At 44.5% G+C, this 21,269-nt stretch overlaps 1 protein-coding gene and 1 non-coding gene across 2 annotated transcripts; one reads left to right on the forward strand and one right to left on the reverse strand.

The window, feature by feature from the left end:
- Positions 1–3,667: 3,667 nt before the first annotated feature.
- On the reverse strand, positions 3,668–20,167 carry Akr1a1 (aldo-keto reductase family 1 member A1). Its single transcript, XM_032899708.1, has 9 exons — positions 19,840–20,167; positions 12,367–12,456; positions 8,031–8,150; positions 7,245–7,396; positions 6,198–6,393; positions 5,736–5,935; positions 5,235–5,307; positions 5,021–5,107; positions 3,668–3,827 (listed from the first exon to the last, which is right to left on the reverse strand). The coding sequence occupies exons 2-9, from the start codon at positions 12,448–12,450 to the stop codon at positions 3,762–3,764; spliced, it is 978 nt and encodes a 325-aa protein (XP_032755599.1). The 5' UTR covers positions 12,451–12,456; positions 19,840–20,167; the 3' UTR covers positions 3,668–3,761.
- Positions 17,607–17,712, forward strand: LOC116890326. The gene has a single exon (XR_004386549.1). It is a non-coding gene; the product is annotated as a U6 spliceosomal RNA (small nuclear RNA).
- Positions 20,168–21,269: the final 1,102 nt, after the last annotated feature.

Below are 21,269 nucleotides of genomic sequence, written 5' to 3' on the forward strand. Positions count from 1 at the left end.
CCCCAACCCCACAACCATCTGTAATGGAATCTGATGCCCTCTTCTGGTGTGTCTGAAGACAGCGACAGTGTGCTCATATACAAAATAAATAAATAAATCTTTAAAAAAAAAAAAAGAAAATGGCTACAAGAGAGGATTTTCATTGTGATTTCAAAGAAATGTAGATGTCTAAGGTACTACATATGCTAATTATCCTGTGTGATTATTACATGAGGCATACACGTATTAAAATAGCATACCATATCCCACTGTATAAGTATATGTCTATTTAGAAAACAGTAATATTACCTTCATCAGACTAATTATTAAAGGGATCCAGTGCCCCTTCTGGTGTGTCAGACTAAATAAGTAAGTCTTAAGGAAGAAAGAAAGGAAGAAAGAAAGGCTGAGTAAGCTATGAATAGAAGCTAGTAAGCCTTGTTCCTCCATGGCCTCTGGGTCATTTCCTGCTTCTAGGTTTCTGTCTTGAATTGCTAACCAGAATTCCTTCAGCAATGGAGTGTGACCCCAGAGTTGTAAGCTTAAATAAATCCTTTCCTTCAAAAGTTGCTCTTGATCATGGTGTTTATGACAGCAATAGAACCTCAGACAATTCCTAGTCTTCTGTTTGAACACTTGGTTCCTAGCTACTGGTATTGGGTTGGTTCTAGGATCTTTAGGAAGTGGTGCCTCATTGAGGAAGTGGGTCACTGCGGGAGAATCTTGAGGTTTACAGCAAGTTCCATTTGGTGTCTGAGTAGCACTTCCTAATCTATCAGATGTGAGCAAACTGTCTCATTTTCTCATCACCAAGCCTGCCACCATATCTTCCCTGCTACAATGGGCTGTGTTCCCAAAATACATCCCTCCTTACTGCTGAACTGTCTGGACCCACCAAACCGAATAATGACACAGAGACACCCCCCCCCCGGACCTGGGGACCGAACCCAGGACCTTGTGCTTCCTAGGCAAGCACCCTACCACTGAGCTAAATCCCCAACCCCTGAGACTTTTATTAATATGGAAGCTTTAGGCCTTAGCTTAGACTTGTTTCCAACTAGCTCATATAACTTAAATTAACCCATTTATCCTAATCTAAGTTCTGCACCGAGGCCCGTTAACTCTCCTCAGCCCCAACACCTATTTCTTCCTCTGTGTCTGGCTGGCAAATCTCCCGAACCTGTGTCTGTTTTAGAGTTCCTACCTCTGCTGAATGCCCTACCTTTCCTCTCCTACCCTGCTACAGGGCAGCTTTTTAGTAAAGCAATCAGAAAATGATGGAGAAGATGTTTACAAAACACTGAGACAGGTGATACTTTATAAAAATACCAAAGTCTCCTGTACTCAGATCTCTGCTGGTGTGGAAAAGTCAGCATCTGAATAATACAAAGACAACAGTCTTTACACAGTGCACAAAAATAAGGCCACCCCAACACCTTATTTTCATAGGCATTTGAGCATAACAGAGTAATGTAGATGGTGTGGTAGTTTGAATGAGACTACCCCTAAAGACTCATATATTTGTTTAGATTGTAGGTGATGGGACTGGTTTTGGAAAGGATTTAGGGGTGTGGCCTTGGAGGATGTGTTACTAGAAGTGGCTTTGAGTTTTAGCCTCATTATGTCTCTGTCTCCAATTTGCTAAGATGTAACCTCTCTACTACTGCCCAGCTCTATGCCTGCCTGCTGCCACACTCCCACCATGACGATCTTGGACTCCCCCTCTAACACTGTCAGCAGGCCTGGAATTAAAGCCTTTCTTTCTTTTTTTTTTTTTTTTTGGTTCTTTTTTTCGAAGCTGGGGACAGAACCCAGGGCCTTGCGCTTCCTTGGTAAGCGCTCTACCACTGAGCTAAATCCCCAGCCCCAAAGCCTTTCTTTTAAGATGCTCTGGTCTTAGTGTCTCTTTGCAGCAATAGGACAGTAACTAAAAGATGTGTTCTCCTTGTTTCTTCCTGTTGCTTTCCTTTTATATACATCTGGGTTCAACTTTCTTAGGCCAGCTAAAAGCGGTACACAACTTTTATCCCAGCACTTAGAAGGTAGAGGCAGGTGGATCCCTGAATCAAAGAACTTGTCTTGAAAAACAAAAACATACAAAAAACAAACCCTCGTGTAAATGTGTTTTTGTTTTTTTTTGTTGTTTTTTGATTTTTTTTTTTTTTTTGAGACAGGGTTCAAGGCTGGCCTTGAACTCACAAAGAGACCCACCTGCCTCTGCCTCCAAACACTGGGATTAAATGTGCTTGTGTGCAAAAGGGCACCCGTATGTTAGTCAGTGGACAACTCTGTAGGGATTGTTTTTTTTCTCCTTCCATCTTCGCATAGGTCTGAAGATCAAACCCAGGATGTGGCAGGAACCTAACTCACTGAGCCATCCTCGGTGTGTATGTGCACGTAAGTATAGTTGGCCACAGAGAATAGGGGTATCATATACCCCTGGGTCTGAAGCTACAGGTAATTGTGAGCTGCTTGAAACGGGAGCTGAAAATCAAACTCCAGACCTCTGCAAGAGCAGTATGCACTCTTCAACTATTTACTTATCCTTCTGGCCCTCACTGACCATCTTGACAGCCTGATAATTATTATTTTGGAGAGGTCTTCTGGAATCTCATGCTGGCCTCAAACTTGACTTACTTAGCTACCTCCCTAGTGCTGGGATTGCAGGTTTTCATCCACAAACTAACTTTATTTGATGCTGATGACCAAACTCCAGGATTCAAACTTGGTAGGAAAGCACTGTAAGGACTGGGCTACAGTTCCAGCCTGTCTAGCACCATTTAATTAGTCAAGCACTTTATTACCAGGCTCCTATCATTTGGGCATCATCCTTGGCCTCACTTTACACTGCTGTACTCACTTTTAGTTTCTGTCACCTTTGTTTTTCCCAATTTTTCCAACTGCAAAGCTCTCCCCGAGGCGGTCCAATCTGGAATCCTGCTCGTTCCCACTCTTACCTCCCTTAACTAATTAATCTCTATTCATCCTTAAGATTTCAACTAATTAAATTAAGTAAGCATCTCATGATTACTCCCAACTATAATTAAACTAATTATACAATTATTTAAAGTCTGTCTCCTCAAGTAGGCTACAGGGACCTGCATATCTTAGTTATACTGTATCCTCAGGGACTAGCACTGTGCCTAATCCACATGTACTCATAACTATCAGTGAATAAAGGCAAATGCCTTAACTTGGAGGCACCACATAGATAGAGTTTAAAGCCAGTTTAAGTCACCAAAATCCTTCCAAAAATCTGTTAGTGACCTCTAGTGGTCCTAATCGTCTTAGGTGACAGGCTTTGGACCTCACACTTGCCTCCTTTAGATGGCCTATGCACACTCACTGTAGTACCCAAAAGAGAGAGTAAAAAAAAACAAAAAAAAAAAAACCAGGGGTTGGGGATTTAGCTCAGTGGTAGAGCGCTTGCCTAGCAAGCACAAGGCCCTGGGTTCGGTCCCCAGCTCCAAAAAAAAGAAAAACAAAACAAAACCACCCACTCCTGTCTTTCATAAATCTGCAAGCTGAGATGATAGCATTTCTGTAGAGTGCTAAGGAAGCATGTAGTGCTTCTCAAAGAAAGAAAAAGTAACAGTAAGTCACACCCAGCAGCCCTAGGTCTGTGTTTTCCCTAAGGACAACTTCTACCTCATGCCTAACCAGACAAGTAAGTCAAGCACACAGTATATACACTTCAATGGCTTTATTGAGTCCTTCTTTCTCGGGAGTAGCAGGCAATGCTTAGCAGGAGAACTGAAAGGGAAGCTGAGAAACTACGGGCCTCAGTATGGGTCATTAAAGGGATACAGAGGGTGTCCAGCATCTCTGGGGACTCTCTTCCCATCCACCTGAAAAGAAAGATAAAGTATATTAACCCAATAGGAAGCACTGACATTCGAAGACCCAATTCTCCCGAAAAATTCCACTATGTCTAGAATTATGCTGGGTGACATCAGCAAGACCCAAGCCTCAATTAATGTCACAGCATCAACAGTGATTCCAGCATCAAATCCACAGCCTGCTACACGGTTACCCACCTAAGACTTCACAGTCCCAGCTAGAGCAGTGTGCCTAGATCTGCCTGCTTACTTATGTGTAGCAGCCTCAACAAGTTCAAGAGTGCTTTTTGAGTGCTACCCTTATTATGCAACCAGAGAGACTGAACAGGCTACAAGATCAGTGAGCACACGGAGACTCACTGGTTTATTCATTACACCCGAGCCACCTAATTCTCTCCAACTTCAAGAGAACACGGTCATCGGAGCAGAGCTTGGTGTGGCCCAGAACTTGGTAGGCTGAGTCAAGAGAATGGAGAATGGAGTTTAAAACCTGCCTAAAAGGAAGGAAAGAAGGGTAGAAGGGTAGAAGGGAAGAAGGAAGGAAGGAGGGAAGGAAGGAAGGAAGGAAAGAAGGAAGGAAAGAAGGAAGGAAGGAGGGAAGGAAGGAAAGAAGGAAGGAAAGAAGGAAGGAAAGAAGGAAGGAGAGATAAACTCAAAGGGAAAGAAAAAGAAATCAGGCATGAGGAATGGTGGGAGTTCAAAGCCAGTCTGAGCTACATAGTGGGTTCCACAAAATATCAACTACAGTGTTAAGTCCCCATTTCAAAAAGTAAAACAAGGGGTTGGGGATTTAGCTCAGTGGTAGAACCCAAGGCCCTGGGTTTGGTCCCCAGCTCCGAAAAAAAGAAAAGAAAAAAAAAAAAGTAAAAAAAAAAACAAAAAGGGAGCCAGGCATGATGACATTCACCTTTAATCCCAGCACTCAGGAGGCACAAGCAGGCAGAGCTCGGAGTTTCAGGCCAGCCAAGGCAATATAATAAGACCCCATTTTTTTTTTTTTTTTTTTAAAAGGGAAAGAAGGAAGGCAGAAAGCAAGAAGAAATGAGCACTGCACCTTGGATAGCAGTCTCACCAACATTCTGTCCCTTCTCCACCAGCAAGGCTGAAGCAGACCTGAGCCACCACACTCCAGACCTCTTATTGAAGGGGCTCTAGTATGCCTGAGTATGTCGCCTATTCCCTGTTCCCTGACACATCCTTACCGTAATCATGGGCACAATATACCGCCAATTTTTGTTCAGAGCATCTAATTGCTTCATCTCCTCTGGACTAAAGGTGAAATCAAATACCTGGGGGAGAGAAAACGAGCCTTGTGAGTGGTGGCTGAAGTCCCCAGTACTGGCTTCTTAGCAGACAGAATCAGGACCAGAACATATCTCAATAGACTAAAGAAGACAGAAGCTAACAGCCAAGTACCTGAATATTCTGAAGGATGCGGGAAGGAGTGATGCTTTTGGGGATGCAGATTACTTTTCGCTGAACCTGCCATCTAGGTAAGGAAATGGAGACAAGGAAAAGGAGTTAGTATTCACAAACGGTATCTTGATCTTAATGCAGCTCTCCCTAGTTCCTAGACCTCCTGAGCCTCATAGGAATAGGCAACATGACCTATGGTAGCCTCACTCTAGACCACACAGCAAACCCCTCAGCCTTATTCTGGCGAATTAAAAATAAATAAATAAAGTAAGTAAGTAAGTGACTAAATAAATTAATGAAAATACAGTAGGAAAGAGAGATGGAGAGATATCTTCTGTGCTGGTATCAATCCTTTAATCCTAGCACTCTGGAGGCAGAGGCTAGTGGATCTGTAAATTCTTTACCCGCCTAATCTAGATAAGGTTCCAGGCCTTTCTCAAATAAATAATTCCCTTAGTCCTCACCTTCCAACTAGACCTTTTCCTCAAAAATGTCCCATACCTGAGCAAGATCTGAGCTGGAGATCGGCCATGTTTTTCAGCTAGTGCCAAGACAACTGGTTCCTCAAGCAGGACTGGCTCATCAGGGTGGCGCCAAGCACGATCAGATGAACCCAAGGGGCTGTAAGCTGTCACCTCCAAGCCTCGTGCTTGACAGTGGGCAATGAGCTCATTTTGAGCCAGGTATGGATGGCATTCCACCTAAAACAAAGTGACAGCCCTTCAGCATGGGTAGCCACACCCAGATTACCTGAGCCCTTGACACTTTGAGTGGAATAGCCCTCCACTGTTAACCTCTGCTGCCTTTAAGCCCACTGGTGAGCTCTTCCAGGACTTCAAATCCACCCTTATACAGAGAAGTCTTTCAACAGCACTTCTGGCATTGCCACCTCCACTGAGGAGATTCCCCACCTGACGCACTGTGCATACAATACATCTTCCATTCATCTGCTGTTGTGCTGACCTGCAAGACAGCTGGGCGCACCGAGGCCACACTGAGGACATCATCTATCTGCCGACTGCTGAAGTTGGACAAGCCCAAGGCTTTCACCAGCCCCTTTGCCACCAGTGCCTCCAGAGCCTTCCAGGTCTCCTTATAGTGAGTGGAGTCATATTTGACAGTTCCATCGGCATTCTTGGGAAAGGGATTGTCTCCCCGCCTGAGAAAACAGACCACACCCACCAAGTGTCAGCACAAAGGTCAGGCTTCTGCCCTGCCTGCCACCCAGCTATTCTATGTTCCACACCATAAGACACAGGGATAAAGTGACAACGGTTAGGAGCAGCAATGCTTTATTGCCCTTCCTGTTATAGCTCAGGCATTTCATCTACACCGAACGTCCACCCCTTCACCCTTTCATAGTGTGCATTTATGTTTATGTTTTGTTTTTCTTTTTTTTTTTTTTTTTTTTTTTTTTTTTTTTCCGGAGCTGGGGACCGAACCCAGGGCCTTTGCGCTTTCTAGGCAAGCGTTCTACCACTGAGCTAAATCCCCAACCCCTTGTTTTGTTTTTCAAAGCAGGGTTATTCTAGGCAGCCCTGGATGTCCTGAAACTAGCTCTGCTAGCTTTGAGTTCAAAAACTCACCTGCCTGTCTCCCAGGTGCTAGGATTAAAGACATGTACATCAGTGCCTGGTTCACAGCCAGATTCTATCTCCTCTAGTACAACTTCCTTAACGTTACTTTCTTCAGAGGGTTTCTGCCCATCTGACAAGAGCATGGTGCTTACGTAAGACTACTCACACCCTCCTCTGCTGAGACATTCATGGCCAAAATCTTAGGGGACCTACTTCAAAAGAAGAGCAGCATCCCTGGGGCACTAGGGTACATACTGGGTGCAACCTAAACACCTGACTGCAGAAAAGGCAAGGATCCCATGGTAAGGAAGCCCCTGTGCTCGCTCCACTGATCACGGTTCTTAGCCTGCTCTGCAGCTGTGAATGTATCGATTACCAACGCTACCACACCCAACCCTCAACTTCTAGAAACCGGCACACGGCTGAGGCTTACTCGAAGGCGTAAGGCCAATGCATCAAATAGAGGTCCAAATACTCCAGCTGCAGATCAGCCAGCGTCTTCCGGACGGCAGGTTCTACATCCTCAGGGTGGTGCTTAGTATTCCATAGCTTGGAGGTCACAAACAGCTCCTCTCGAGGTACTGCCTGTGACAGAGGCAGCATACATTGTGAGAAGAGTCTTGAACACCCAAGCTTACCCACACCACCTCTGAGAGAAACACAGTGTGTCCTAGAATGTGACCCAATGTAAAACCATAACTTACTTAAAGTAAGGGGTTTCCTTTTCCTTTTCCTCATTTTTCTTTTAATTTTTACTTCACATGTTTTGCCTACATGTAGGTCTCTATGAGAGTGTCAAGATCCCTAGAACCAGAACAACAGGCAGCTATGAGCTGCCATATGTGTGCTGAGAACTGAACCAGGTCCTCTGGAATAGCAGCCAGTGCTCAACCAGAGCCATTGTGTGTGGCTTTTTGTCCAGACAGGGTTTCTCTGTGTAGTTCTGGTTGTCCTGGAACTTGCTCTGTAGATCAGGTTAGCCTCAAACTCAGGGATCTGCTTAGCTCTGACTCCTGTGTGCTACTATTAAAGGTGTGCACCACCACCCAGTGAGGTTTCTTTTAAATGACCACGTTACTCTCACGTAACTCTTTACAGGTAACAATGTCAGAAGACTGGACATGCTGGGAGCTAATGCCAGTTTCTCTCATGTAAGACCAAGTCCCAGATTCAGCCCTAAGTCCTCATATCCCATTTTCTTTACATCCCCAATTCTTACCTTGCCTGCTCCCACACTCTCCTTCAGGGCCTCTCCAATCTCAGTTTCATTGCCATATACAGAAGCACAGTCAATGTGGCGGTAGCCTACGCTAAGGGCATATTTAATAGCTGCTTTCACCTGCATTGAAAAAAAGAGGGGAAAAGATTTCAGGTCTGAACTCGTAAGGGAGAAGATGTGAGGGCCACTTACGCAGATCAAGGTGAGAAGATGAAAACGATTCTAGACTAAGGATGTAGCTCAGCTGGTAGAATGTTTGCCTAGCATGTATGAAGCCCTAATTTGATCTCTAGAATAAACAGAGTGTGCAGGCTTAAGCCTATAAATCAGCACTCAGGAGATAAAGGCATGAGGATCAGAAATCCAGGCTCTGCTATGGAGAGATGGCTCAGTGGTTAGAGCACTGACTGCTCTTCAGCAATCCTGAGTTCAAATCCCATCAACCACATGGTGGCTCACAACCATCTGTAATGGGATCTGATGCCCTCTTCTGATGTGTCTGAAGAAAGCTACAATGTACATTAAATAAATATTTAAAAAAAAAAAAAAGAATAGTGGCTGATCTTCAGAGGATCTAGGTGTAGTTTCTAGCATCTCGAAGGTGGCACATGACCTTCTGTAACTCTGGTTTCAGGGGAGTCTTCTGATCTCTGTGGACACCAAGCATGCATGTGGTACATATATATACACACAGGCAAAACATTCATGAACGTAACACAAAATAAATATAGAAAGCTAGTTCAAGGTCATCCTATAATCACAGCATTTGGGAGGATGTACAGCAATCCTGGGCTACAGAGAGCATGTTAAAAAGAGAAACAATGGGAGCTGGAGAGATGGCTCAGCTGTGAGGGACACTGACTGCTCTTCCTGAGGTCCTGAGTTCCATCCTTAGCAACCACAAGGTGGCTCACAACCATCTGTAATAGGATGCAAAGCCCTCTTGTGGCATGTAGGTGTACATGCAGATAGAGCACTCACTCATACATTAAACAAATAAATCCTATTTTTAAAAATGAGAGAAAAAACAATGGGGAGGAAGGAAGGAAGAAGGAAGGAAGGAAGAAGGAAGGAAGGAAGGAAATTCCTAGGCTAAGGGCCAAGGCCATGCAGAGAGGGATTTCAGAGAGCCACATATAACAGAGTAAGCTCTGAGATCCCAGGCTAGTAAAAGAGGTGGAGGGTAGAAATTTAAAACGGCTTATTAGGGTTAGAGAGATGGCTCAGCCATTAATGGCTAGGCTCACAACCAAAAATAAAAAGGCTCCTTAAAAAATTGTTTAAGGTTAGGGATTTAGCTCAGTGGTAGAGCACTTGCCTAGCAAGCGCAAGGCCCTGGGTTTGGTCCCCAGCTCTGAAAAAAAGAAAAAAAAATTGTTTAAGATTCATTTATTGGGGGCTGGAGAGATGGCTCAGTGGTTGAGAGCGCTGACTGCTCTTCCAGAGGTCCTAAGTTCAATTCCCAGCAACCACATGGTGGCTCACAGCCATCTGTAATGAGATACACTGCCCTCTTCTGGTGTGTCTGAAGACTGGTATAGTGTACATATATATGATAAATAAATAAATCTAAAAAAAAAAAAAAAAAAGATTCATTTATTGGGCTGGAGAAATGACTCAGTGGTTAAGAGCACTGACTGCTCTTCCAGAGGTCCTGAGTTCAATTCCCAGCAACCACATGGTGGCTCACAGCCATCTGTAATGAGATCTGATGACCTCTCCTGGTGCGTCTGAAGACAGCTACAGTGTACTTATATATAATAAATAAATCTTTAAAAAAAAACAAAAATAAAAGCAGAATCATATAGCATACCTCTAAAAAAAGATTTATTGTGTTTTATGTATATTTTTCCTGCACACATGCACACTGGTATCTGTAGAAGTCAGTGGAGGGCTTTAGATCTCCTGGAGTTGGAGTTGGCTATGGGCCACTGTGTGGATGCTGAGGATCAAAGCAGGCACTGAGTTCTCTTAACTGCTGAGGCATCGCTACCTCTCCCTAACATTGCTCCCCCTTCCCCAAAAGTCTTCTAAAGAAACTGGAACTAGAGTCCCTTAATGGAGAGAAGGAAGCAGAGACCAAGTAGAAGAATGTTGGTGTAAAATTAACGCCATTTTTATAATTTTACAGCAACAGAAGAATAGGTCAGTTAATTTGCAAAAAAAAGCAGACTAATCCAAGAAGGTAAGGGGTGGGGTTGGGGATTTAGCTCAGTGGTAGAGCACTTGCCTAGGAAGCGCAAGGCCCCGGTCCCCAGCTCCGGAAAAAAAGAAAAAGAGAGAAAAAGAAGGTAAGGGGATTGCCAAAAATTCAACTGTAGCTTACGCTATAGTGAAGTCAGAACCAGGAGCCACAGCTATTTACCAAGGCTCTGTCTCGAATACAACAACCACAAAATGCTGGGAAGATAATTAAGTTGGTAGAGTGCTTGCCTAGCAAGGATAAAGTTCTAGGTTAAATTCCCTAAATGAACTGGGCATGGTGATCTATTTCTATAATCCCACTACTCATAAATTCAAGGCCATTCTTGGCTATACTGAAAACACAGGCCTAACTGGCGACATGAGACCTTTTCTTAACCAACCAACCAACCAACCAACCAACCAACCAACCAACCAACCTACCTACCTACCTACCAACCTACTTACCTACCTACCTCTGAGTTCAGTTCTTACTAAGCAGATATACTTTCTTTAGCTCTTTCCTGGACTCCTGCCTCCTCCTTAACCCTGATAGAGAATTCCCTCACAGCCTAATCCCCAAGCTTAATCCCTAAACCTGTATCAACTCTTAACTCAGATTTCTAAGGAAAAAAGGGAACAGCAGAGATTTAGCAGCATGAATACTCAGGTAAGACTTTCACTTTATTTTCATTTTGGGGGGCTTTCTGAGACAGGTTCATATTTGGTGGCCCGAGTTCACTAGGCAGCCCAGGGTACATAGCACATAGCACTCCCAAGTGCTGAGAGAACAGCCATGAACCAAGCAGCTTTGGTATTCTTTTTTTTTCCCCGGAGCTGGGGACCGAACCCAGGGCCTTGCACTTGCTAGGCAAGCGCTCTACCACTGAGCTAATCCCCAACCCCACAGCTTTGGTATTCTTAAATGATTGCTTATTCAATGGCTGTAGAAGAGTACAATCGGGGGCATCGTAAAACATGCCTGTGACCCCAGTCCTTGGGAAGGCTAAAGAAAGGCTGCACTCTAAGCCAGCCTAAGCCACACATGAGGACAAGTCTGAACAAGAGTAAAGTCACTTCCACTCTGAATGTCATTTAACAAAGCCTAAAGCAGTGACCACCTGGGTCACTAAGAGAAAGTGTGTTGGGGCTACAGAGATTGCTGGGGATTGCTGGTTCTTGGGGTTGGGGATTTAGCTCAGTGGTAGAGCGCTTGCCTAGTAAAGCGCAAGGCCCTGGGTTTGGTCCCCAGCTCCGAAAAAATAGAAAAGGAAAAAAAAAAAAAAAAAAAAAAAGAGTGCTGGTTGCTCCCACAGAGGACGGGAGTTCAGTTCTTAGCACTGACAACTGATAGCACCCAACTACACACACACACACACACACACACACACTAAATAAAACCTTCAGAAAAAAGAAAAACTTGTCAGGCATAGTAATCCCAGCACTTTGGACTAAACTAGGACTATGGCCTGAGCTGAAGGGCGAGTTCCAGATCAGCTTGGGCTACATAGAAAGATCCTGTCTGGGGAAAAAAAGGAGGGGATAATTGTGGTCAGTATGCATTACTTACATGGATAAAACTACCAATTACTTTAATTTTAAAAGTTCACTTAAGGGGTTGGGGATTTAGCTCAGTGGTAGAGCGCTTGCCTAGGAAGCGCAAGGCCCTGGGTTCGGTCCCCAGCTCCGAAAAAAAGAACCAAAAAAAAAAAAAAAAAGTTCACTTAAAACCTTTTGCCTAATTCTTGTCTATACAGTTATCCCAGTAACTTCTCAAGTTTCAGACTATGCTCTTAACTCCAAAATATGCACTTGAGAAAGGCCCAGGTCTCGATACGCCTGGCTTGTAGGAGATGTGGCCACAGCACGGGGAGGTAAGTAATATATTGGGACTCAGCCCAGGCCCAAAACAAAAAGGCTCCAACACCAACTACACTCTGCAGAGATGTTCTCAGGGCCCTACGTCCCTCCTGAGTTAGCTGGGAAACTAAGGGCTCATAGTTGTCCCTTCTTCCCTCATCTCTCCACTATCTGTCTACTTACCAGAAACAATAATGCAGGTTATTGTTGGAAAAAATACAGGGCCCGCCTTGTAAATCCCTCCTTCTCCCTGACTGAGACTCAAGAAGTCTCCCCCTTCTTCCCAATCCCTCACCTGACCAGGCTCACTCTTCCATGTCCCCAGACCAATCAGAGGCATCTTCTGTCCAGTGTGCAGGAGGACACTGGAGGCCGTCATTGTCCCCTAAGACACAAACAGGAAACAAATGGTGAGGAGGTGCTGCCTTGAGCCTTAGCCATCCACTGCTGTAAAGCATGCTTCAGAAAAGGGTGGAGACAGGAGGGCGGCAGACATAGGAACAAATACCTCATATAAGTGCCTGTGAGCAGAGACAGAGACAAGATACCTGAAATCAAGCAAACCCAGTAGCTCCTGAACAATCAGTAACCAGACAGCCTTCACACAGGGCTAAAGGTCAGTAAAAAGCTCTAGTTTCTGAGGCTGAGAGTAGCTCTGTGGTACACCACTGGTCTAGCACGGACAAGGCCCAGGCCGCCATCCCTAGCAACACACACATACCAAACCCAACACAGAGACAGTCTATAATGCCAGCACTTAGGAAGCTGAGGTAAAAGGATCAAAAGTACTAAGCCAGCTTGTCTCAAGAAATCAAAGACCTTTCCCAGCACTCAGGAGGCAAAGGCAAGTAGGTCTCTGAGTTCAAGGGGAGCCAAGACCACAAACAGAAGCCCTGTCTTGAAAAAATTGAAAAACAAAAAGACAAGGGTCATTATGAGACAAAGATTTCATAACAACAGGCTCAAAAAAAGATGACTTCTCTGAAGACGAAATTAATGTCTTAAGCAGGAACATGTCAACTCAGGAACTGAAGCTTTTTAACACAGAAACTCTCTGAATCCCTCTCACGCATGTCCAACTGGCTCAGTTCAGAGGCGTGAGCAGGCTCCTTCAAGCGAAGTAAAGCACTTACCACTTCTCAGATGAGAAAACATAGGCAGCAAAGTGGAATACTCAAGGCTATAAGGAAAAGCTTCGAAAAAGACAGGGAGGCAGATCTCTAAAGCATATACCCCTTTGTGGGCCTTTGTTGCACAAGCCTTCGTCCTAACACTTGAGAGGGCAGGCAGATCTCTGTGAGTTTGAGGCCAGCCTGGTTCATACTACAAATTTCAGGCCAACCACAGCTGTATATTATAAGACTTTTCTTCAATAAATAAACAAATATATATATATATATATTCATATTCAACCAGGCAGTGGTGGGACATCCTTTAATCCCAGTACTTGGAAGGGAAGGCAGAAGCAGGTGAATCTCTGTGAGTTTGAGGCTAGCCTGGTCTACACAGTGAGTTATAGGACACTCAGAGCTACATGGTAAGAACCTGCTGAAAGGGGTTGGGGATTTAGCTCAGTGGTAGAGCGCTTGCCTAGCAAACGCAAGGCCCTGGGTTCGGTCCCCAGCTCCGAAAAAAAGAAAAAAAAAAAAAAAAAAAAAAAAAAAAAGAACCTGCTGAAAGAGAAAGAGAAAGAGATAGAGATAGATATTGGTCAGTCAAATAGCACGTGAATTCTCAGTCACCCAATGATGAAGTTCTAGGAGTTGAGAAACACATTTAAACAGGCTTCCTACCCTCCTTGTCTGCCTCAGGATAGTTTCTTGGAGGCGGAGGCAGGTGGACCTCTGAGTTCAAGGCCAGCCTGATCTACAGAGCCAGTCCCAGGACAGCCATGGCTACAGAGAAACCCTGTCTCGAAAAACCAAACAAAAGGAGTGAGGCTGAACACAGTAGAGCAAGCCTGTAATCCAAGCATTTGGGAGGTAAGGGTAGGAGGACCAGGAGTTAGGGCATCCTCCACAAGAGACCTTGCTTGCAAAGAAAAAAAGAATAGGTACCGTTAGTCCCAGTACTTGGGAGGCAGAGGTAGGAGAATATCTGAGAGTTTAAGGCCCGCCTCACCTACATTTGTAAGTTTCAGGACAATGAGGACAACACAGAGAGACTCTGTCTCAAATAAAACAAGTGAGAAGACAGGCTTGATGGTAAGAAGCCTGTAATCTCAGGAGCTTGGGAATATGAGGCAGGAAGACTGCAAGCTCAAGGCCTGCCTGTGCCACAGTGAACCAAAAGCCATAGGCAGGCAATGCAGTGGAACCTGATCTCAAAATAAAAAAGTAAAAAGAGGTCTGGGGATAGAAGGATAAACCAGCCTGCCTCCACCTTGGGCTTGACAAACTAGGTTCATTCCTGTCTATGATTAAGCCTCTCTTTCTCAGGACTGGGCTCCTATTTCCCTGCTAAATCCCCATTTGGAAACCCCTATCTTCCCCACACCAACTACTGTGACCTTTTCAACCCCACTTTAGGGGAAGGCAGCCTTGTACAGGACTAAAAGTTTGCTTTCATTAATTTAGCCATGATTCGGCTCAGTGGTCTTTCACCTCCCGTCTCTGGAACTAACAATAGCTCAGTGGTAGGATGCTGACCAGAATGTTTGGGAGTTTGGGACCCTAGGTTCCAAACCTAGCAAGTGAGAGGAGAGTAAACAGTTATCAAGAAAGAGAAAGGAAGATAGAATATTTGCTCCAAGAGTCAATCAAGTAGAAATAACCTTTCCCTCGATCTTATCAGTACCATAAATATTCTCCTGGGATTGTTCTAACTGCCAATAACATCTTTATAAATATGAACTTTGTTTCTGAGTTTTAAAGATGTATGGGGTTGGGATTTAGCTCAGTGGTAGGCGCTTGCCTAGGAAGCGCAAGGCCCTGGGTCCGCTCCCCAGGCTCAAAAAAAAGAACCAAAAAAAAAAAAAAAAAAAAAAAAAAAAAAAAAAAAGATGTATGGGAGGGCAGGTAATAATGAATCCTGAGTAAATGAACACCAAAGCAGTCTTTCCTAGTATTTCTGACAGAAAGAATTCTATTGTCTAGCAAAGCTTGAATATACAAGTGGTTCTTTCTGTTGAAACTCCATCAAAACCTGTTAAATCTGAGAGCATGGTCTTTGTAACCACATACTTCCTAGGGATCAAGCAAGTAGTTCTATGGCTAGGTTCCTAGGCTTGATCTCAAACAATAACCTGTTTACCTCTCCCAGCACTTGAGAAGGCTCTGAAATTACATGGGTGGAGATTGCACAAAAGCCTAGCTTACAGGAAAACATGGAAGGAATCTTAATCTTGCTTCTTCATTCCTTTTGCAGGTGAAACTGAAAACCAGAAGGCAGGAAGAACAAAGACCTGTAAAGAACTTCTGAGAAGGGACTGGAGACAGACTTCCAACAGGACAGAAAGCAATCCTCTGCTCACTTGTGATTCAGCTACGGCTTTCCAGGATAGCTGGCAAAGTTGCTAACAAGGCACAAAGTACATAGTACATAGTGCCTACAGAAGTCCTGACTGAGGACTTCCCTCTGCCTCCCTCCCACCAACTCCGTGCTCTTTGACTTTCATCCCCATCCACTTTTTCTTCCTTTGGTCAAGTCTTTTTCAGTTCTAAAATAAAACTCTGACTTTTCCTACACCAGTTTCATATGTTTAAGTCTTCTGGGCCTTTCTGCCAGCGTGATCCACAGGAATCTGAGGGACTGAAACTACCTCATTAGATCCATCAGCAGAGTGCAGAATCCTCTAGGATCTAGAATTGCACAACGTGGCTTGAATCTCAGCTCCGCTATTTCAAGAGTTTGCACAGTACCTGACTCATTCTCTGCTTTCTGTATACTCTAACTCACCAGAGCCAAAGCCCTGGATGGCAAATATTAAAACAAACCAGGCAGAGCCAGGCAGTGATGGTTCACAACTTTAATTCAAGCACTTGGGGGGCAGGGACAGGTAGATCTCAAGTTTGAGGCTAGCCTTGTCTACATGGGAGTTCTAGGACAGCCAGGTCTACACAGAGAAATCCTGTCTTGAACTCATACCCCCTGAAAAAAGGGGGAAAAAAGAGCCCTTATCCTCTGAGCTCCACACCCACTCATACAGTAATAACAAAATACTCTTGTTTGTTTGTTTTCTTTTTCTAAATTGGATCTTTTATTTATTTACATTTGAAATGTCACTCCCTTCCTGGGTTTCCCCTCCAGAAACCACCTATCCCATCCCCCCGTCTCCCATAACAAAATATTCTTTAAAAACTCATCTAAGGGGCTGGAGAGATGGCTCAGTGGTTAAGAGCACCGACTGCTCTTCCAAAGGTCCTGAGTTCAATTCCCAGCAACCACTGGTGGCTCACAACCATCTGTAAAGAGATCCGGGGTTGGGATTTAGCTCAGTGGTAGGCGCTTGCCTAGCAAGCGCAAGGCCCTGAGTTGGTCCCCAACTCGAAAAAAAAAAAAAAAAAAAAAAAGAAAAAGAAAAGAGATCCGATGCCCTCTTCTGGTGCATCTGAAGACAGCTACAGTGTACTTATATATAATAAATGAATAAATCTTTAAAAAGAAAACTCAGAATCTAAGGGTTCTTTTATCTTCTCCTGCACTTCTAAGAACGCTGCTTAAAAATCATCCTAAATATGTAATATTGGCCCGGATCTCTTCTGTTTTCTGCATTAAAAATCCTGTTAAAGGGGTTGGGGATTTAGCTCAGTGGTAGAGCCCTGGGTTCGGTCCCCAGCTCCGAAAAATAAAAAAGTAAAAAAAAAAAAAAAAAAAATCCTGTTTATAAGGACTGGAGGGATGGCTCAATGGTTAAGAGCACTGACTGCTCTTCCAGAGGTCCTGAGTTCAATTCCCAGCAACCACATGGTGGCTCACAGTCATCTGTAATGGGATCTGATGCCCTCTTCTGGTGTGTCTGAAGACAGCTACAGTGTACTTATCAAAAAATTATTAAAAAACAAAAAAAGCCCAAAACTTTCAAATCTCCAAAAATATCTACTTCCTGAGTTAAGCATGATGGTGCACATCTGAGGTTAAGTAAGGCAAGATAATCTCCACAGGTTCACTACGCTACATACTACCGTCTTGGAAACACAGAGAGTAAACAGATATAAAGTAGACAAGCTGGGTTGGGGGCCTGCCTTTAATCCCAGCACTTGGAAGGCAGAGGCAGGCACATCTCTTGTGAGTTCAAAGCTAGCCTGATCTACAGAGTGAGTTCCAGGACAACCAGTGCCATACAAAGAAACCCCGTCTTGAAAAACAAAAATGAAAACATACCTACCTTTACTCCCTGACGCTGGGGTGTAAATCTTTTCTAATTTATATAAGCCTCCACTGTTCCTGCTCTAGTTGTGAGCACTACCATCCTTTGACTAAACCAGGCAATATTTTTAATTTGGACTTAATCAAAATCAATCCACCAAATCCAATCACGTGACTCCTTGGCGCAAACTGTTCAGCAATTCTCCCTAGGTTAAAGTCCAGACTCCTGTGCTGGCTTCGGAGCACATATACTAAAATTGGAACGACACAGAGAAGGTTAGCATGGCCCCTGCACAAGGATGACACGCAAATTCGTGAAGCGTTCCATATTTTATATAAAAAGAAAAAATCCAGACTCCTTTAAAATCTAGGTACCACACCTCTCGTTTTGGCACCTCAGCACCACTTGACTCCAGGTCTGTGCATTTTCTTCCCCAAACTTCACATTTGCCTTGCTAATTGTTACTCACCATTGACCTAGCACAAGGAAATTCTGCTTCATTCCTGAAACTTCTAGTCACTTTTGCACAGGATTGTGTGTGTGTGTGTGTGTGTGTGTGTGAGAGAGAGAGAGAGAGAGAGAGAGAGAGAGAGAGAGAGAGAGAAAACTGATACAGACTGTGTATCTCACTGCATCTTTTTGTCCATAAAAAGATTTCCCCCACAAACCAGGATCATTCACCTGAATGCTTTACCATGCACACACGGAAGCTAATATTTGGGGCTTTTCTTTTTTATTTGGTTTGGGCTTTTTTCCAGATATGGTTTCACACAGCCCAGGATGGTCTTGAACTATCTATAGCCAAGATGGCATTGAATTCATGATCCCCCTGCCTCACCCTTCCAAACACTGGTTTTACAGGCATTAGATACCGTGCCACGCTAGCTGGACCAGCATCTGAGGAAGTCACAGATTCCATCATCTTCAATCCATCTTGGAAAACCAAAGGAAAGTCATGTGTGTGTGTGTGTATGTCCTGGGGAATGATCCCAAGGCCTTAAACATGCCAATTCCACCACCGACCTACACCTGTTAGTATTTTGTTAGTATTTTACTAACTTTGAGCAAGTATTTAAAAAAAAAAAAAAAAAAGGTTGGGGATTTAGCTCAGGGGTAGAGCGCTTGCCTAGGAAGCGCAAGGCCCTGGGTTCGGTCCCCAGCTGGGGGGTGGGGGGCGGCGGCTCTGGGCTGGAGGTGTAGTTCAGTTGGTAAAGGGCTTGCCTGGGGGTCTGATTCCTAGCAATTCATAAAACCCAGGATAGTGACAAACTCCTACAATCCCAGCACTCAGAAGATGGAGGCAGGAAGATGATCAGAGGATTCAAGGTAATCCTGGCTACTAACACAAGTTCAAGCAAGACTAAGCTACAAATCTCTGTGGTTAAGAAAAGATGGCTCTGGGGGCACAGGGATTTAGCTCAGTGGTAGAGCGCTTACCTGGGAAGCACAAGGCCCCTGGGTTCGGTCCCCAGCTCCGAAAAAAAAAAAAAAAAAAAAAAAAAAAGAAAGATGGCTCTGCTGTTACACTCTCATTTCTCTTGCAGAGTACCTGGGGTTGATTCACAGAACCCACAGAGAGGCTCACAACCATCTATAAAACTCTAGTTCCAGGGGAAATGCTGTTTTCTTCTGACCTCCATGGGCACATACTTATACGCAGACAAAACATTAATTTTTAGAAAAAAAATTCTTTGGAAAAAGACTCTGTCTCAAAAAACACCTACAGGGGTTGGGGATTTAGCTCAGTGGTAGAGCGCTTGCCTAGCAAGCGCAAGGCCCTGGGTTCCGTCCCCAGCTCCGAAAAAAAGAAAAGAAGAAAAAAAAAAAAAAAAAAAAAAAACACCTACAAATAACAACAATTCCGCCGGACAAGGAAGGATCATACTGGAATTAAACCTGTATTGCTACTGAAGTGGCCTGTAACAGGCCTGATCAGAACCTTAGCAGGTCCTACAGGCCTATGAATAGTCTAAACAGTAGTGTCCATTAACAGTAGGCTCGGTGATGTGATGGTTTAAGTATTTTCACTTTAAAAGGGATCAGTAGCTACAGGATATATCCAAAGCAAAGGCGAAAGCTAATCTCTCGCTCCCACTTCCGCCACTTCCTAGAAATATCCCTGTACCTCCATTAGGAAAGACAGAGAGCCTAGAAAATTCGTGCAGATGAGAAAACAAAGAGACGGCAAAAGCACTAGATATGTACTAGACACGTTCAAAGGTTTATCCCAGTTCTCCCTATAGCACTGATGATTTTCCTGCTCATTCCAACTCTGAGGAAACAAAGGTCCAGAAACACATATCTGAGAACAGAATAGAGGAAGTGCTTAAATGCGACACTAAATCTCATCCCTCCACGTGCCGGCGCCATTCGTTTAATCCCGGGCCTGACTCATGGTACTGAAGGACCCCCACTTTTTCCTCAGGAAAAAAAGATGGGCCAGCAGCAGGAAGAACTCACCTTGGCAATGAGCACAGGCTGTGGAGAAGACAAAGTGGCCAGAATTCAGCTCTGCACTCCAGTACTGAGCCAGCAGGCCCCGGCTTAAGTCTGGCGGAGAAGCAGCAGCCCCACCCCAGGGAGGAGCGAGGGCCCGGCTTCCAGAACTACGCGCAGGACGGAGGGGACCCCCGCTGTCCTGCGAAGTAGAAGAGGGGGTAGAAGCCAAAGCAGGGACTTTGCACATTCCTCCCCTGGGAACCTCTCACTCCACCACGAACGTCTGGACGGGCCGGGGTCCCGAAACTGTGCATGCGCACAGGCTACGTGGACGGTCTTGGGTGACTGGCCGCGCCCAGGACGAGCCCACAGTGCACCGCGCAGGCACCTCTCTAGGCATAGATTCCTGTACTTTCTGAGAAGATCCTCTATGATACCCAGTGGGTCCTTCTGGCCGCCCATCTTTCTTTCTCTAAAGTGAATTTGTCGGATTCTCAGAGCAGGCCTGATACGAAGTTGGACCAAAATACAGAAAATCTTGCCTCTGCAAACCCCATTTTAGAAAGTTACTGCTCTTTCACTCAGTACCTTGCATTTTAGCACTGTGCAAAAGACTTCACAAATATGAGCTGGGAATGTAGTTAAATTAATACAGTGCTTGCTTAACAAAGTTCTGGGTTCAAAATCCCAGCACTGCATAAAATTGAGTCGTGATCCCAGCACTTGGGAGGTGGAGGCAAGGAGGATCAGAAGATTCAATATTTCTTGGCTCCTACACATTGACTTTGAGGCCTGCCTGAGATCCCAAATCTAAAAGGAAAAGGTTTGAAAGTTGGAGAGAAGGGGTGTGGGGGTGTCAGGAACACTTAACGCTTTTTCAGAGAACTCAAGTTCAGTACTCAACGCTCATGTCAGGAGGTTCTCAACCATCTGTAACTCCAGCTACAGGGGATTTAACATCCTCTTTTGAACTCCCTGAGCACCTGCATAAAGGTGGCCTCTGTGTGTGTGTGTGTGTGTGTGTGTGTGTGTGTGTGTGAGAGAGAGAGACAGACAGACAGAAAGACAGAGACAGACACAGAGAGAGATATCGGGGGCATAGCCAGGCGCAAGACTCAGAAACTGAACCATGAACATTTTCCAGGGCTAGCTAATAAAGGAAAAAAAAAAAAAAAAAAAAAAAACCACAATGAGCTCTTAAGTAGGTTAGAGAGGGCTATAGAGTGGTCGGTCTTTTTCCAAGTTTTTTGTTGTTTTTTAATAGTTTGGGCATAACGGTTCAAACTGCCCTCTATCTTGCATGTCTGAGTGAAGGTGGGGAATTTCCAATCCAGGTTTCAACAGTCTCACTATCTGGCTGTCCTGGAACTCACTATGTAGACCAGGTTGGCCTCTAAATCATAGTAATCTGTCTGGCTCTGCCTTCCAAGTGCTAAAATTAAAGGCATTCA

This window comes from Rattus rattus, chromosome 1 (genome assembly GCF_011064425.1).
Source record: "Rattus rattus isolate New Zealand chromosome 1, Rrattus_CSIRO_v1, whole genome shotgun sequence".
Classification (NCBI taxonomy): Eukaryota; Metazoa; Chordata; class Mammalia; order Rodentia; family Muridae; genus Rattus; species Rattus rattus.